Here is a 14,710-nt window from a genome sequence, read left to right on the forward strand (position 1 = left end):
CTCAGGGGTCACTTTTCTCCATCCTGTCTCCTTTTCCTTTCATTACCTAGCAACCCTGAACATTTTGACCTTTGGGAAAACTACCATTACTCTATAACACAATTATCAGGTCAAGCCAATCCCATACTGGCTATTTCCAAATCTCAGCAAGATCATTTCATCACTAAAATTATTTTACTAATTTTGTACCTCTCCTAATAGAGAAAAACTACACAGCAGTCTTTCTGCTGCTTGGGGTATTATAGTATAAGACAGAAGGTTAAATTTTCTGACCTCAGACCCATGAATATGTTCCTGATTTAAGCCTTATCATAAGAATAGGTGAGATAGACTGTCATTATTACCTGTATGCACCTTTTCTGCATGCATGTCTTTTTGTTCTCTATAATTTCTACCTTTAAATTCTATATAATTTCCCCCATTCAGGCCATCAATTAGCAATTACCATTTGAGTACCTTTAATAAACAAAGTAGCTATACTAGACACTGTGGGTGATTAAAAATATGCATAAAGCAGAGTCTCAATCAACAAATAACTTGCTGGCTGCTTGTGGTAACCAGGTATATGTATCTAGTATGTGCAAATAGAATTGAAAAAACAAGGAAATGTGCTAAGTGTCAAATGCTTAAATGGTACAGATCATGTGTTCTAGAGAAATTCAGAAGATTACATAATCTTTCTCGCTCTTCTGGTTTATGATTTAGTGGCTCATGGAATGGTGAAAAGCTGGTTATAGGTTACCTGAATCTAAATGAAATAATACATGAAAATTATTTTGCCCTTAGACTAGATTTTTAGCTTCATAATCAGTTCTTCAAATGCTTCCACTGAAACAGCAAGATTGTCACTCATTTCCATCTTCCTGAGCTTTGGGATATAGTGAAATGGGCCCTGGGTTTGATATGGTACCTGAATTTAAATTTTAACTCTGGCACTTACTACCCTTGGAGACTTCAGACAAATCACTTTATCTCTGTGAGTCTCAATTTCTTCATCTTTAAAATGGGAAATTGAAATATACCTTTATTAAGCACTTACTATTTGATAAGCACCTCTTAGCACAGTACCTGGCACATGATAGGAGCTTAAAAAATGCTTACCGATTGATTGTAATGTCTCTTCCAGTCCTCAATTCTGTGATACTGTGCTTCCTAGGTTACTGAGAGCCATTTTCTCCATGTTCCCCCAACCTGCCCTCCTTCTTTAACTTCTCATTTTTTTCTCATCCTAATTCTTCCTCTCAGTTTTCATCTTTCCCTTTTCCTTACTTTGGTTCCCTTTCCTCTCTCATTCAGTGTTTCTCTCAGGTCTTGCATCCATGATCTGTGGTTCTTGTACTGATTCCTTTTGAGTTTCCAAAGTTCCAACTTTTGCCTTTGCTGAACTCAATTTTCTTGTGATTGCACCTGATTCCATATTGAGAGTGCACATCGAGTGATGGTGTATTCACCACTCCCACTCCATTCAACTTACACAAAGGTTTCTGGAAAGATAGAGACACAGGGAACACTGCCATTAACTACTCAGCTTGGAAACTGATTCTTGTAAATAATCTACACCAAAAGAAAGTGCCCAGGAAGTGGGGCCATTTTCAAAGAAATTGTTTTATTTTTACAACAGCAAATTAGACAAGGAATATTCAAATTGGAGGAAAGCTTTCCTAATGGGCTTGAGAGCCCTTAAAGTGGGCTGAGTTGAATTGGAAATGGGCAAATAGCATAGCTGACCATTTCAACATGAGTATGTTTTGTTTTATTATTTTATTATAACTATTTTTATGGTTTTTCTATTTTTACATTTAATCATTCTGATTTCAAAGAAAAAGAAATCATGGCATATAAGTAATGACTTGTCTGAGGTCAGAGAACAAATAAATGGTATAGCAGGATTTGAGCCCCAGATTTTAAACTCCAAATCTGATTTCTTCCCCTCTACTGCAACTGCCTAACAAATACTAATCATGAACAAAAAATTTTAAAAATATTTTCCTTTTCCCAGTTACATGTAAAGGCAATTTTAACATTCATTTTAAAAAATTTTTAGTTCCAAATTTTCTCCCTCCCTCTCTTAGCTCCCCCCTCCCTAAGATGGTAAGCAATTTCCATATGTGCAATCATGCACAATATATTTCCATATTAGTCATGTTGCGAAGGAAGAAAGAGAGCAAAAGAAAAAAACATGAAAAATACTGAAAGTGAAAAATCATATGCTTTGATTTGCATTCAGACTCCAATAAACATAAATTTAATAAGAAAATATACTGGAACTCCTTTGTAATGTACATTTAAGAGCAAGACCAAATATATTATAGGGTAAGTACATTGTATAAAGTTTTTGTTTGGTAACTTCTCTGACGCTTAGTTTTCTCAGCTGTAAAATGGATGAATTGGACTAGATCTAGTCTCAAAGATCTCTTTCAACTCTGAAACTCTATGAACATATGAAAATATGTTTTGGCAACATTAAAATGGGAAGTAGGAAAGGAAATAACCTTTTATTAAATGCCTGCTATGTGCCAGGTACTATACTAAACACTTTACAAATACCTCATTTGATCCTCACAACAGCCTTGTGACATAGATACTTTTATAATCTCCATTTTCAGTTGAGAAAACTAAGGCATACAGGTGGTTAAGTGACTTGTCCAGGGCCACACAGCTAAGAAATATCTGAAATCAGATTTGATCTCAGATCTCCCTGAATTAAGATACATCAATATATCTAAGTCCTTGAATTAACAAGTTATATTATCAAAATGTTTTTCTATGTAAATTGTCAAAGTAACATGAACAAACAGGGATAAGTTTCTATTGTCAGGTGGTACTGAGTTTGATGAGGAGTATGGTCAGATAGTGGTAGGTGTAGTAATATGGGCTCTTGGGTCATTGCTATGAGTGATCTCTGACACACAGTGTCAAGACACTTGGTAATCCACAAATGTAAATAAATAAATGCTTTTTCGAAGTATAGGAAGTTGCCATTCAGAATACCCACTCACTGCCTACCTTTTTCTGATTGCCTTAGGTAACTTCAGAGCTGGCTATGTTGATCCAATGGATGGAACAAACCAATCTGTGGTTACTGAGTTTGTATTTATGGGACTCACTAATTCTTGGGTGATGCAAATTTTTCTCCTTGTATTTGCCTCTGTGTTCTGTTTGGCAAGTATACTGGGGAACAGCCTGATTGTGCTCACAGTGGCCTCTGACTCTCACTTACAATCTGCTATGTACTTCTTATTGGCCCACCTTTCCTTCATTGACATGATTGATTCCTGCATCGTGAACCCCAAGATGATTAGTGACATTTTCAGGAAGCATAAAACCATTTCCTTTGGAGGCTGTGTTTCTCAGATCTTCTTTATTCATGCTGTTGGAGCTACTGAAATGGTGCTTCTCATAGCCATGGCCTTTGACCGCTATGTTGCAATATGTAAGCCTCTCCACTACCTGACTATTATGAACCTTAGAGTGTGCATATCTATTGTGATAATTTCCTGGACAATTGGAATCTCTCACTCCTTCTTCCAATTGGCCTTTGTGATAAAGTTGCCTTTCTGTGGTCCTAACAAATTGGACAGCTTTTACTGTGACCTTCCTCGGTTCATTAGACTTGCCTGCACAGACACTTACAGACTGCAGTTCCTGATTACTGCCAATAGTGGATTCATCTCTCTGGGAGCCTTCTTCATTTTGATCATTTCCTACATTGTCATCCTGATCACTGTACAGCAGCACTCTTCTGGGGGTTCATCCAAGGCCCTCTCTACATTGTCAGCTCACATCTCTGTGGTGATCTTATTCTTTGGTCCATGCATATTTGTCTATGTGTGGCCATTTCCCACATTTCCAGTGGACAAATATCTTGCCCTTTTTGACTCAATTATCACTCCTTTTCTGAACCCCACCATCTACACATTAAGAAACAAAGAAATGAAAGCGTCAATGAAGAGACTGTGGAGTCAGCTCATGAGATCCCCAAATACGTCTTAAATTCCTTGGATGAAAAGAATAAGGATTTCAGCCTTGGACTGGCAATAATTAAGGCATGAGATCCTTCACTGCAGTGTTACAATCTAAATATGTAGAACACATCAAGCTTTTTGAGGGTATGAAAACCATGTACTAAAACAGCATTAGAGAGTCTTTAATCTCTCTCTGATGTGTCTTTTTTGACACACCACTCTTTTGAGGAGCTGATAGAACGTTAGTTTATTTTTTTTCTGTAATGCCAATATGCAAGGGGCTTACAAAGGTGACACCCCACCTATTAATCTCCCTCTTTTGTGCCAAATAGAGGCTTCTGATTGACCCTTAATATGGTCATGTTGCTTATACTCCACTGTACATGATAAACCCTAATGTAAAAGTCATACTTTAGACATGAAGATGACACTTCTGACTTGAGGTATTAGACAATATTCTTCATTCAAGTTTGTTTTCATCATATCACTCAGCCTACTTAATTAGAAAGGTTGTTATTTTTTCCCAACTAGTTAAAACTCTCAGTCTCCTGACCCACTTCTCTCCCTGTACCTTATCACTAGGATGACTCCTTTTTATTTAAACCAAATAATCATTCTTTTATGAAATCATTTTTGGAAAGAAAAAGATAGTTCAAATTATTTTCTTCTTGAATAGATAAAGAAGTTGACCCTAGTTTTGAGAAATGTGGTTGGAAAGAAAAGGGAAATATATGTGTCATATTATACATGTCATGCTCTATATAGGTCATATTAATATGTCATATTATACTGTCACAAGGGCTAAACCACAAAGTAAAGACTAAATTAGGTCGCTAGAAGTGGACTAACATGGGATGTGGTAGTTTGTTACATCAAGAAGATCCCAGTCACACTTAACTTGGCTTCCCAGACATCATCTTGTCAATCTTGCTGGATACGCACTTTTCTCATTATACCAGAGACCATTCCCTGAAGGATATAAACCTTTGAGCTCTAGAACTCCTTCTCTGGGTTCCCTTTTATCCGGGCATGGTTCGCCAAATCTAGGAGGCCCCAGCCATACTTCGGTACTCCTTAGCCATCTTCTCACCAGCTACCTTGCCACCCAGACCAAAAACATTGCCTGGAAGATTTAACCCTTTCAGTTCCAGAATTCCTGTACCAGGTCCCCCATCATCCTGATTGCCCCACGTGGTTCACTATGTCTAAGACACTCCAACCATGCTTCACTTTATGCCCCATCCACCTTTTTATCATATCACTCTGCACATGGATTCTTCACATTCTCCCTGTCCCTCCATACAGTGCTGGAATCATGATCAACCATGATCAAAGCAATACTGCTGTTGTTACAGGAAAGATAAAGTCATTAGACTTTTCTATGGCTCTATTCACCATCTTTGTAATTTTCTAAATCAAAATACCCCTCCCTGTCCATCACCTCATATATGTATTTCCTCCACTTATTAGAATGTCAACTCTTTGAGGGCAGGGACTGTCTTTGCTTTTGTGCTTATATTCCTAGTACTTAGCACAGTGCTGGGCAAGTAGTAGGCATTCAATAATTTTTTTTCATCTTTCATTCATTCATTCATATGAGAACACATCAACTAAGAAAGTCTCACTGTTGAGACATTTGGAAAGCAAGGGTAGAGAATAGTGAAACAAGGAGAAAAGAAGAGAGCACCAGTTTTGTGGTTTAACACAGGTCGTGTTTGTTTATTCAGGTGATGCTGAACTAGAGAGTGGGGCAAAGTCATTTTTTAAAGGAATACTAGTCAAAAATTATTGAGTGAAGATGGAAAACTAGATGATGTTGTTGTTTAGTCATTTCAATCATGTCTGACTCTTCATGACCCCATTTGGGGTTTCTTGACAGAGATATTAGAGTGGTTATCTGTTTCCTTCTCCAGTTCATTTTACAAATGAAGAAACAGAGGCAAATGGGGTTAAGTGACTTGCCCATGGTCACACAGATAGTAAATTTCTGAAGCCAGGTTTGACATGAAGATGAGTCTAAGTTAAGCACTCTATCTACTGTGCCACCTAGCTACCCAAACGACAGAATAACAATTTCACAATTTAGGTACTGTATAGCAATTGAGTTAAAAATAGGCAGTAGGAAAACAACCAGCTCTTGAGATCCCTTGGGTAGTTCAATTCCAAGGGATTCTCTGAAAAAGAAAAAAAAGACAGAGTCATTTGTCAAGTGAATAAGTAGTAGTTTTGTGGTAGAGGTCAAGGAAAGGATGGAACTTGATGCCTGAAAAAAAGGTTAAAGAAATTAATTATAAATTAAGTCTTTAATATCAATTAACGCAACCCTGAAGAACAGATATGGAGAAAGTCAACACATTATGAAGACCAACTCAGGTTGAAAAGATGACTAAAAAATTAATTTCATAAAATCCTAATGATCCATAAAATGGTTCTGTACTTTTTTACCTCCTTACTTTTCCTAACATAATTTCCTCATTTGGACTCCTTCTCTTTCAACTCTATCAGAATCCTACTCATCTTCCAGCACTAAACTCAAGACCTATCTACTTTGTAAAATCCTTCCTCAATAGAACAGACTTATTCATATCCCCCAAACTGTCTGAGTTGAGATTTGAACAAAAGACTCCAGTTCAGAACTCTGTCCACTAATCCACACTGTCTCTGGTTTTTAACTGCATGATCTCTAATTGTTAGCATAGCTTGGAAGAGGGTACAGCTAAATTACTGAGACAGGAATATAGCTATTCCAGTCAATACTGCTGTGGAACATACCAACCATATATACAGGCTATTAAGTGTAATGGAATGCTTCTGGAAAATCATAATCTGAAATAAATTCTTCCATGGTTAAAACAGTTCTCTTTTGTGGGAAGAGGGTGTTGACACTAACATCTCTGAGAACAATCTGATGGGTTGGCAAAAGGGAGTAGCAAGGGCATGATCACAGTAGGCATAGTCATGCCATAAGACTGCATGAACAGTTACACCAGTAGAAAAGGCAGTTCTGCTAAGACCTGTGGACCTGCTTCACTATGAAGGTTGAAGTGTTGAAGGAATGAAGAGAAGGTGGGGAGTGGTATACCAAAATGAAGGAACTCTTCAGCAATGGTGCATAAACCTGAAGAGGACCTTAAAGCATGAGGCACCATAGTCTGGAAACTGACATGGAGAAAAGTATGCCCTCCACATTATAGTCATGATTCTTCTTCTAAGGTACTGCCAGCACAAGGGTCATGAAGTGATTATTAAGCTGGAGGCATTGTGAGGCAATTGTTTGTTGGTTACACGTCAATGACTTCTGATAAATAAGAACTATTCAGAGCTAGGAAGAAGTTAGCTGAAATTTGAAAAAGAGTGCTTTGAATGAGGAATCCATTGATGAGACACTCTATTCTAGGTAATTATTGAGCCTAATAGACATGATAACATAGGTAGATGACTTTTTGGTTAAGAAGTGAGAATGGTCTCAGATTAGTAACAGTTCATACAGTGGTAGGAAAGCTTGTGAATTTAGAAGGCAGACACTAGAGATTACAGCCCTGTAAGAATTGGCAATATCAGGTTTCTGTTGTAATATCCCTGATCATCTGGTCTGACAGCACTGAGCAGGCCCGGTGCTGGAATGGCTTTCTATGGTAGAAAGAGAATTTCTGTATACCCACAATTAGGGAGCAGGAAATGAATGATGATCCATCAAATGAGACTAAGAAGAGCCAGAAAAAAATTAAGAAAGATGGAATTGAGAAGAGAGTATATTCCAGCAGTTGAGAATGGTTTGAGAACATTTTGAGTTCAATGGATAGCTAATATAATCTAATGTGGCTAGAACAGAGAGGGTATGGAAAGAAACAATATGACATAAAACTGGGAATAGTTTGTCTTTTATGCAAGAGGCAATAGGAAGCCAACCGAGGTTTTTGGGCAGGTGAGTGACACAGACCTTTATCTTAGAAAAATTACTTTGGCAGTTGTGTGAAGGGCAGGAAAGCCTTGACACTAAATATACAAGGACCAGGGAGAGACCTAAGTGCTTGCTGTATTGTGCGCACCATCATCTTGTCCAGTGATATGGACACCAACCGTGTGGGGGTTGGTGACAGGAGGAGGCCTGCCAAAAGCAGGAAAGTTCTGGCAGTATGGAGGAAATGGCTTTGATGTTCATATTCCTAGAAGTGTTTGCTTTGGGCAGGGAATAATCAAATCATAGTTGACAACTGATATCAGGTAGTTAAGGTCTGAAAATAGCTTTACATATTTATGTCATTTAATTCTTATGACAGTTCTGTGAAATAGAAACTACTGGGATTATCCCATTTTAGAGATGAGGAAACTGAAGCTCAAAGAAAGAAAGTATGTTGTACAAGATCACAGGGCTGGTAAGTGTCAGAGGAGATGTTTAACTCTATTCTCTCCTTACTCCAAGACTGGAACTTTTTTCCCTCTCTGTGGTCATCAAAATGTGATTCAGAAATCCCTAGGGTACCCTGAAACACTTTCAGAGTCAAAACATTTTCATAATAATACAAAAATGTTTCCATTTCTAATATGGTAAATGTCAATACATATAAGCTAAAATTTCTTTGGTGAGACCCTTAATAATTTTTAAGAACATAAAGGGATCTAGAGATCAAAAAGTATTAGAACCACTGGCCTACACCATACATATACATGAGGTGAGCTATATGGGACCCAAACCTTTATCAATTCTGGGATTTTGGGCAATTATTTTGCCCACAGCTTATGAATGAAGTGAGGTGTAACACACACTGACAACCATCACAGAATGATTTGGTATTGGGAAGGTTAGAATTGATGGAAACAATTCTACCTACCCATTAGCTAGGGCAAGGGTAGTACTTAGGATATGGTAACTCAAGTGATACAAGCCTTGTCTCATTTAGAGATCAAGTCAAGTATCTTCCCTAAACCAGGGTCACAGCGATGAGTTTCTGTTCTTCTTTATCCCAAGCTAAGATTTTGCTATAACAACTAGAGCCCTCATTCAGATGGAAGGCAGAGGGAATTTGGTTTCACCATCTCTTTCACCCTACCTCCCACTTCACCAATACCCCCTTGATGTAATCACAATGATAAGATACTAAATGTGGACCTTAGTTTCTCATTTTTTAAAATGTGAGGAGTGGACTTGATAGAATCTAAGGCTCTTTCCAGCTCTAAGTCTATGATCCTACAATACTTGGTTACTGAAGGCAAAGATTGCCAGTAGAAAACAGTTGGAGAAGGTTATTCAGTGTCTCCCAAGGGATGTCCTTTAATAACTCATCATCCATTATAAAACACTATAACAATATCAATTGGACTGGGGAGAGAGGAGAAACAAAGGGGGCCCTAATCTCCTCTCCTTTTATAGAGCAATCATCCTAAAATAGAAATGACAAAAGAAGGCTTAATAAGAGATCACATGCCCAGAGAAGAAGTGAGGAAATGCTATAGAGAACCTCAAAGCATGAGGCAACAGTCTGGAGACTGTCATGGAGGTAAGGTATGCCCCCCACATCTTTTTTACCTCTTCACTTTTGCTCACATGATTTCCCCACTTGGACTGCCTTCTCTTTCAACTCTACTAGAATCCAACTCATTTTCCAGCACTAAACTCAAGACCTATCTACTTTGTGAAATCCCTCCTCAATAGAACAGACTTATTCGTGAGCCCAAACTGTCTGAAGTGGGATCTGAACACAAGACTCCAAGTTCAGAACTCTGTCCACTACTCTACACTGTCTCTGTTTTTTAACTACATGATCTCCAAGATCCTTTACCTCTAATTGTTAGCATAGCTTGGAAGGGAGTACAGCTAAATTACTGAGGCAGGATGATAGCTGTTCCAGTCAATATATCTGTGAAACACATCAACTTGTGTATCATATGTACAGCCTACAAGTGTAATGGAATGCTTCTGGAAAGTCATAATCTGGAATGCTTTCATCCATGGTTAAAACAGTTCTCTTTTGTGGGGAGAGGCTATTGACACTAGCATCTCTGAGAACAGAGGGAAGGAACCATAGGCATGAAGTATTACATATGCCATCCAACTTAGCTGATTTATTAGCTTTGTTGAAATGCTTTTTTTTTCTCTATGTTCCTCTATGTTCTTTGTTATGGGATAATTTGCTAGGTAATAGTATTTAAGGGTAATAAAAGTTATCACTTATTTTTCAAGTATACCAATCATTTTATATATGTCATTTCCTCACAACTTCATAACATTTGTGGAAGGTAGGTGCTATCACAATTTTTTTTTACAATTCACAAGTGAGGCAACTGAGACTGAGATAGATTAAGTAACTTGTGCAATATCATACAGCTTGAAAATATCTAAGGTAGTATTTTAACTCAGGTCTTCCTGAATTCAAATCTAATGGTGTATCCACCATGCCACCCAGGGAAGGGGGAAGATATACTTTCAGAAATGAAGGTGATATCAAAACAAAAGTTATCAAAAAAAAGTGGAAACAAAACAAAGAAAAAATAGTAAATAATACAGGCCTTCCATTATTCAAAACAGCCACAAAAGAGGATGCAACTCGGAGCAGCCCAGTTAGGATAGATAGACCCTTAAAGAGTGAGGATCAAGTAGCATGATCAATCAATCATATTGTACTCAGAATAGGAGAATCAATCAATCAACTAGTACTTAGTAAGTACCTACTATGTAAAGTGCTGCAGATACAAAGACAACAACAAGCCCTCAAGGAGCTTACATGCCATCAAGAAAACAACCCATATCCATACAAGTATGTAGCGCCTGTGTTGTGAGAGCAAAAGACTTGAGCAGACACTGTCCCAGAGTTCACCACATGATGATATGTTTGGAGGTTCCTGGGAAAAAGAAACTTGAAGACAGAATGAGCACTATTCCCATTACCCACAACATGAGACAATGGCAGGTGGTACTCTATCCCTGGGTGCCAGCTCCCCTGCTTCTTCTTCCATGACCCAACTGGTATCAGAAGCTGCATAGTAAAGGTCACCTCCCTCTGCCCCATTGATAAGAACCAAAGATTGTAAGTGATGAGATCATAGGGCAGCCAGAGGGAGATTTCTTTTCTCTTGTCTGTTAACAAGGAATTAATTCACAGTGCTCTCTATTAAAGTGGTGGGCGATTTATTTTTTTTTCCCTTTGGGAATGGGTTGAATTTAAAAGAAGTTAATTCTTCTCTGGCTGCATGCGGGTATCCAGCTTCTTCCTATATAAATGAACTATCCTCCCCATTGCCCATTGTCCTTTCATTGATTCCATTTTATTCTCCATTTTATATGAAAGAAATTCTGGTGCCTCAACTCCTTGCTTGTGTGATTAATATCAGCATATTAGATGTGTAGTGAAAGGTTTTTAATTAAAACAGTTCATAATTTCTCCATCCTTTTTGTCCTGGCACTGAATTTCATTTCTCCTTTCCCTCTACCACCATACTTTTTAGGCTCTTAACTTTTTCAGTTTTTTTTTCAACCACCTTAAATTGAATTACCTAGGAAGCCCTGAATTTTTTTTTAATTCCTGCCCATTATCACTTCCCAGTCTCTGTTCAGAGTCTGAATTATAAGATTATCGTCCTATAATTCTCCATCATAACTCAATAATTCTAGACTCATTCTTTTTAATGTATTATTATTATCATATTTATACATTGTATTTATTATTATTTATTATAATATAACATATTATTATGAATTCTTCACTTGAATAAAACAAAAACAAAAAACCTTATATTATTTCTCCAACTGGCGCCTTCTAGTGTCTCATACTACCTCACATCCTACATTGACTTTTATTACCTTCTCTGATTTTTCAGTACACAGTTTAGCCAATGAGACTCTTGTGAATTAAATTCCTTGCAGCTTTTTTAAAACATTTTTCTGCCTGCCAAAGAAGTTTTTTTTCACTGTTTTTGCTAAGAAGGAAAATATTTTCATCTTTTCTCTCAAGTAATTATTTTCTAAAAGAATATCTTCTATTCAGAGATAAACAAATTATTCTAGGCATAAGAAAGGGAAGAAAAAGTGATACAGGAATGGAGAAGATTCAAGTATTCTCACTAAGGATTCAAAAATCCTTACTGAACAGGGAGATTGAGTAACAAGGAGAAATTGGTTATTAAAGTGCATATGAGCAGGAGACTTTAGTGGCAAGTAGCTTCAGTATTATGGAGTTAATGAGAAAAAGAAAACAAACATTTTCCCAGTCCAGATTACAAAGGATAAATGGAAAGAATGGAAAGTATCCAAAGACTTACTATTTTGGAGAGATGTTGACCCAAAGAAGAAGAGGCTCTTAGGAATGAAATTCTGAAAACACAACCAGCAAAGCACAAGATTGGATTTGGAGTTAAAGGACCTGGATCTAATCCTGGCTGTACTACTCAACCCTCAATACTTGAGCAAGTATTTTAACCTCTTTAGGCTATGATTTCCTCATCTGTAGATTGAAGGCTTCAGACTAATTGACCTAAGATATCTTCTAGCTTAAAATCTAAGATTCTGTGATTTTATGAAACAATTCTGATAAAATATAATGGGGAATATTGTTTAATTTCTCAGGTCAAAAGAATCATCTTCAAGGCTTATCATACTAAGGTTTAATTATAAATTGTTCACAATGAGCAATATGATCATATCCAATGTCAATCAAAAGTCTCTATTTGGCACTAAACATGGGAGTTCAAGGAATTTTGTTAGCCATTTATATCTTGGCTTGGTCCTCAGATGTTGGCAAAGTAGATAGTTGACTGCCGATGCTAATCACAACACAAAGAAATGTCTTATATTGTCTCAGTGTGCACATATTTTCATAGACTCAAAAAGGTTGTTGTGTTCTATACATTAAGATTAAATACTGCAGCCAGGATTTCACATCTCAGTTGTAGTCAGCCCAAAGCAGAATAACCCTTAATGCCCTTTGTAATTCAATCAAGGCATTTAAGATATTCTTTGGGACTTCATGAGTATCATGAGTCTTGATCTCATGAGATTCCATAGTTTCCCCATTGCCATCTTCATCTCTTTGTTTCTTAATGTGTAGATGGTGGGGTTCAGAAAAGGAATGATAATTGAGTCAAAAAGGGCAAGATATTTATCCACTGGAAATGTGGGAAATGGCCACACATAGACAAATATGCATGGACCAAAGAATAAGATCACCACAGAGATGTGAGCTGACAGTGTAGAGAGGGCCTTGGATGAACCCCCAGAAGAGTGCTGCTGTACAGTGATCAGGATGACAATGTAGGAAATGATCAAAATGAAAAAGGCTCCCAAAGAGATGAACCCACTATTGGCAGTAATCAGGAACTGCAGTCTGTAAGTGTCTGTGCAGGCAAGTCTAATGAACCGAGGAAGGTCACAGTAAAAGCTGTCCAATTTGTTAGGACCACAGAAGGGCAACTTTATCACAAAGGCCAACTGGAGGAAGGAGTGAGTGATTCCAATTGTCCAAGAAGTTACTAGAATAGAAATGCACACTCTAAAGTTCATAATAGTCAGGTAGTGGAGAGGCTTACATATTGCAACATAGCGGTCAAAGGCCATGGCTATGAGAAGCACCATTTCAGTAGCTCCAACTGCATGAATAAAGAAGATCTGAGAAACACAACCTTCAAAGGAAATGAGTTTCTCCTTCTTAAAAAGGTCACTAATCATCCTGGGAGTTGCAATGCAGGAATCAATTATATCAATGAAGGAGAGGTGGGCCAGTAAGAAATACATGGGGGATTGTAAGTGAGAGTCAGAGGCCACTGTGAGCACAATCAGGGTGTTCCCCAGTATACTTGCCAAACAGAACATAGAGGCAAATACAAGGAGAATAAGTTGCATCACCCATGAATTGGTGAGTCCCATCAACACAAACTCAGAAATCATAGACTGATTTGCTACATCCATTATCTAAATCACTGTGACTAGTTCTGAAGTAACCTAAAAAAGAAAAGAGTGAAAAAAGAATCAGAAAAAGAGGGATTATTGGGAGAGTCTAAGAGAAGCACATGTGCTTTCATAATTATTGCCTCACCACAAGACTGTCAACAACAACACAACCTTCACGAGGGATCAGCATTGGTACTCAATTAACTTTCTCCTCAGCACTAGGCATTGCTACACCTCCCATCTCTTGCTGTTGCTTCTCACCAAACCCACTGCTATAGAAAACAGAAAATTATCCTGAAGTTCATGTATGCTATTCTGACAATTTTTGAATGACTAATTCATGGATATATATAGATACATAGTTATATATACATATATATGTGTGCATATATATGTACCTATATAAAACCCAAATTTAATTTAATATATTCATAGAATTTATGAGATTTTTGAGTTGAAAGAAAATCTGGAAACTAGATCTAGTCCAATGGCATCATCTTAAATCTATAAGAACAGGTTCACAGAGGTTACCAGCCAAAACCTGACTTAATGTATTTAGCTTATGATATGTGCTAGTTCTACTCTTAAATGGACATTACAAAGGATTTCCACTGTGTTTACTTTTTAAATGCGTGTTCTTGTACAGTATATGTTAGGATAGTTGTGGTATATATAGAGGGAAATATGGTAGATCTGGTGTCAGAATACCAACGTTCAAACCCTAATTCAGTCATTATGTGACCTTATGTAAGTAACTATGTAACCGTAGCTATGAAACCTTAGGCAAATAAATTAACTCCTCTCTCCCTCTATTTTTTTATCTACAAAACCAAGAAAGTAGTCACTGTTCTACTCATTAGCAGGT

General features: G+C 37.4%; 2 protein-coding genes across 2 annotated transcripts; one reads left to right on the plus strand and one right to left on the minus strand.

The window, feature by feature from the left end:
* Window positions 1-3,054: 3,054 nt before the first annotated feature.
* LOC118828631 (olfactory receptor 4F3/4F16/4F29-like) lies at window positions 3,055-3,993 on the plus strand. Its single transcript, XM_036735430.1, has one exon. The coding sequence runs from the start codon at window positions 3,055-3,057 to the stop codon at window positions 3,991-3,993; it is 939 nt and encodes a 312-aa protein (XP_036591325.1).
* Window positions 3,994-12,903: 8,910 nt separating this feature from the next.
* On the minus strand, window positions 12,904-13,863 carry LOC118829789 (olfactory receptor 4F3/4F16/4F29-like). The gene has a single exon (XM_036736669.1). It carries the CDS (start codon window positions 13,861-13,863, stop codon window positions 12,904-12,906), a length of 960 nt encoding a protein of 319 aa, XP_036592564.1.
* Between the last annotated feature and the right edge of the window lie 847 nt (window positions 13,864-14,710).

This window comes from Trichosurus vulpecula, chromosome 8, assembly GCF_011100635.1.
Source record: "Trichosurus vulpecula isolate mTriVul1 chromosome 8, mTriVul1.pri, whole genome shotgun sequence".
Lineage (NCBI taxonomy): Eukaryota > Metazoa > Chordata > Mammalia > Diprotodontia > Phalangeridae > Trichosurus > Trichosurus vulpecula.

Bases quoted from the DNA above. Each gene is read 5' to 3' on its own strand.
- LOC118828631 (XM_036735430.1), top strand. From the start codon at position 3,055: ATGGATGGAACAAACCAATCTGTGGTTACTGAGTTTGTATTTATGGGA.
- LOC118829789 (XM_036736669.1), bottom strand. From the start codon at position 13,863: ATGGATGTAGCAAATCAGTCTATGATTTCTGAGTTTGTGTTGATGGGA.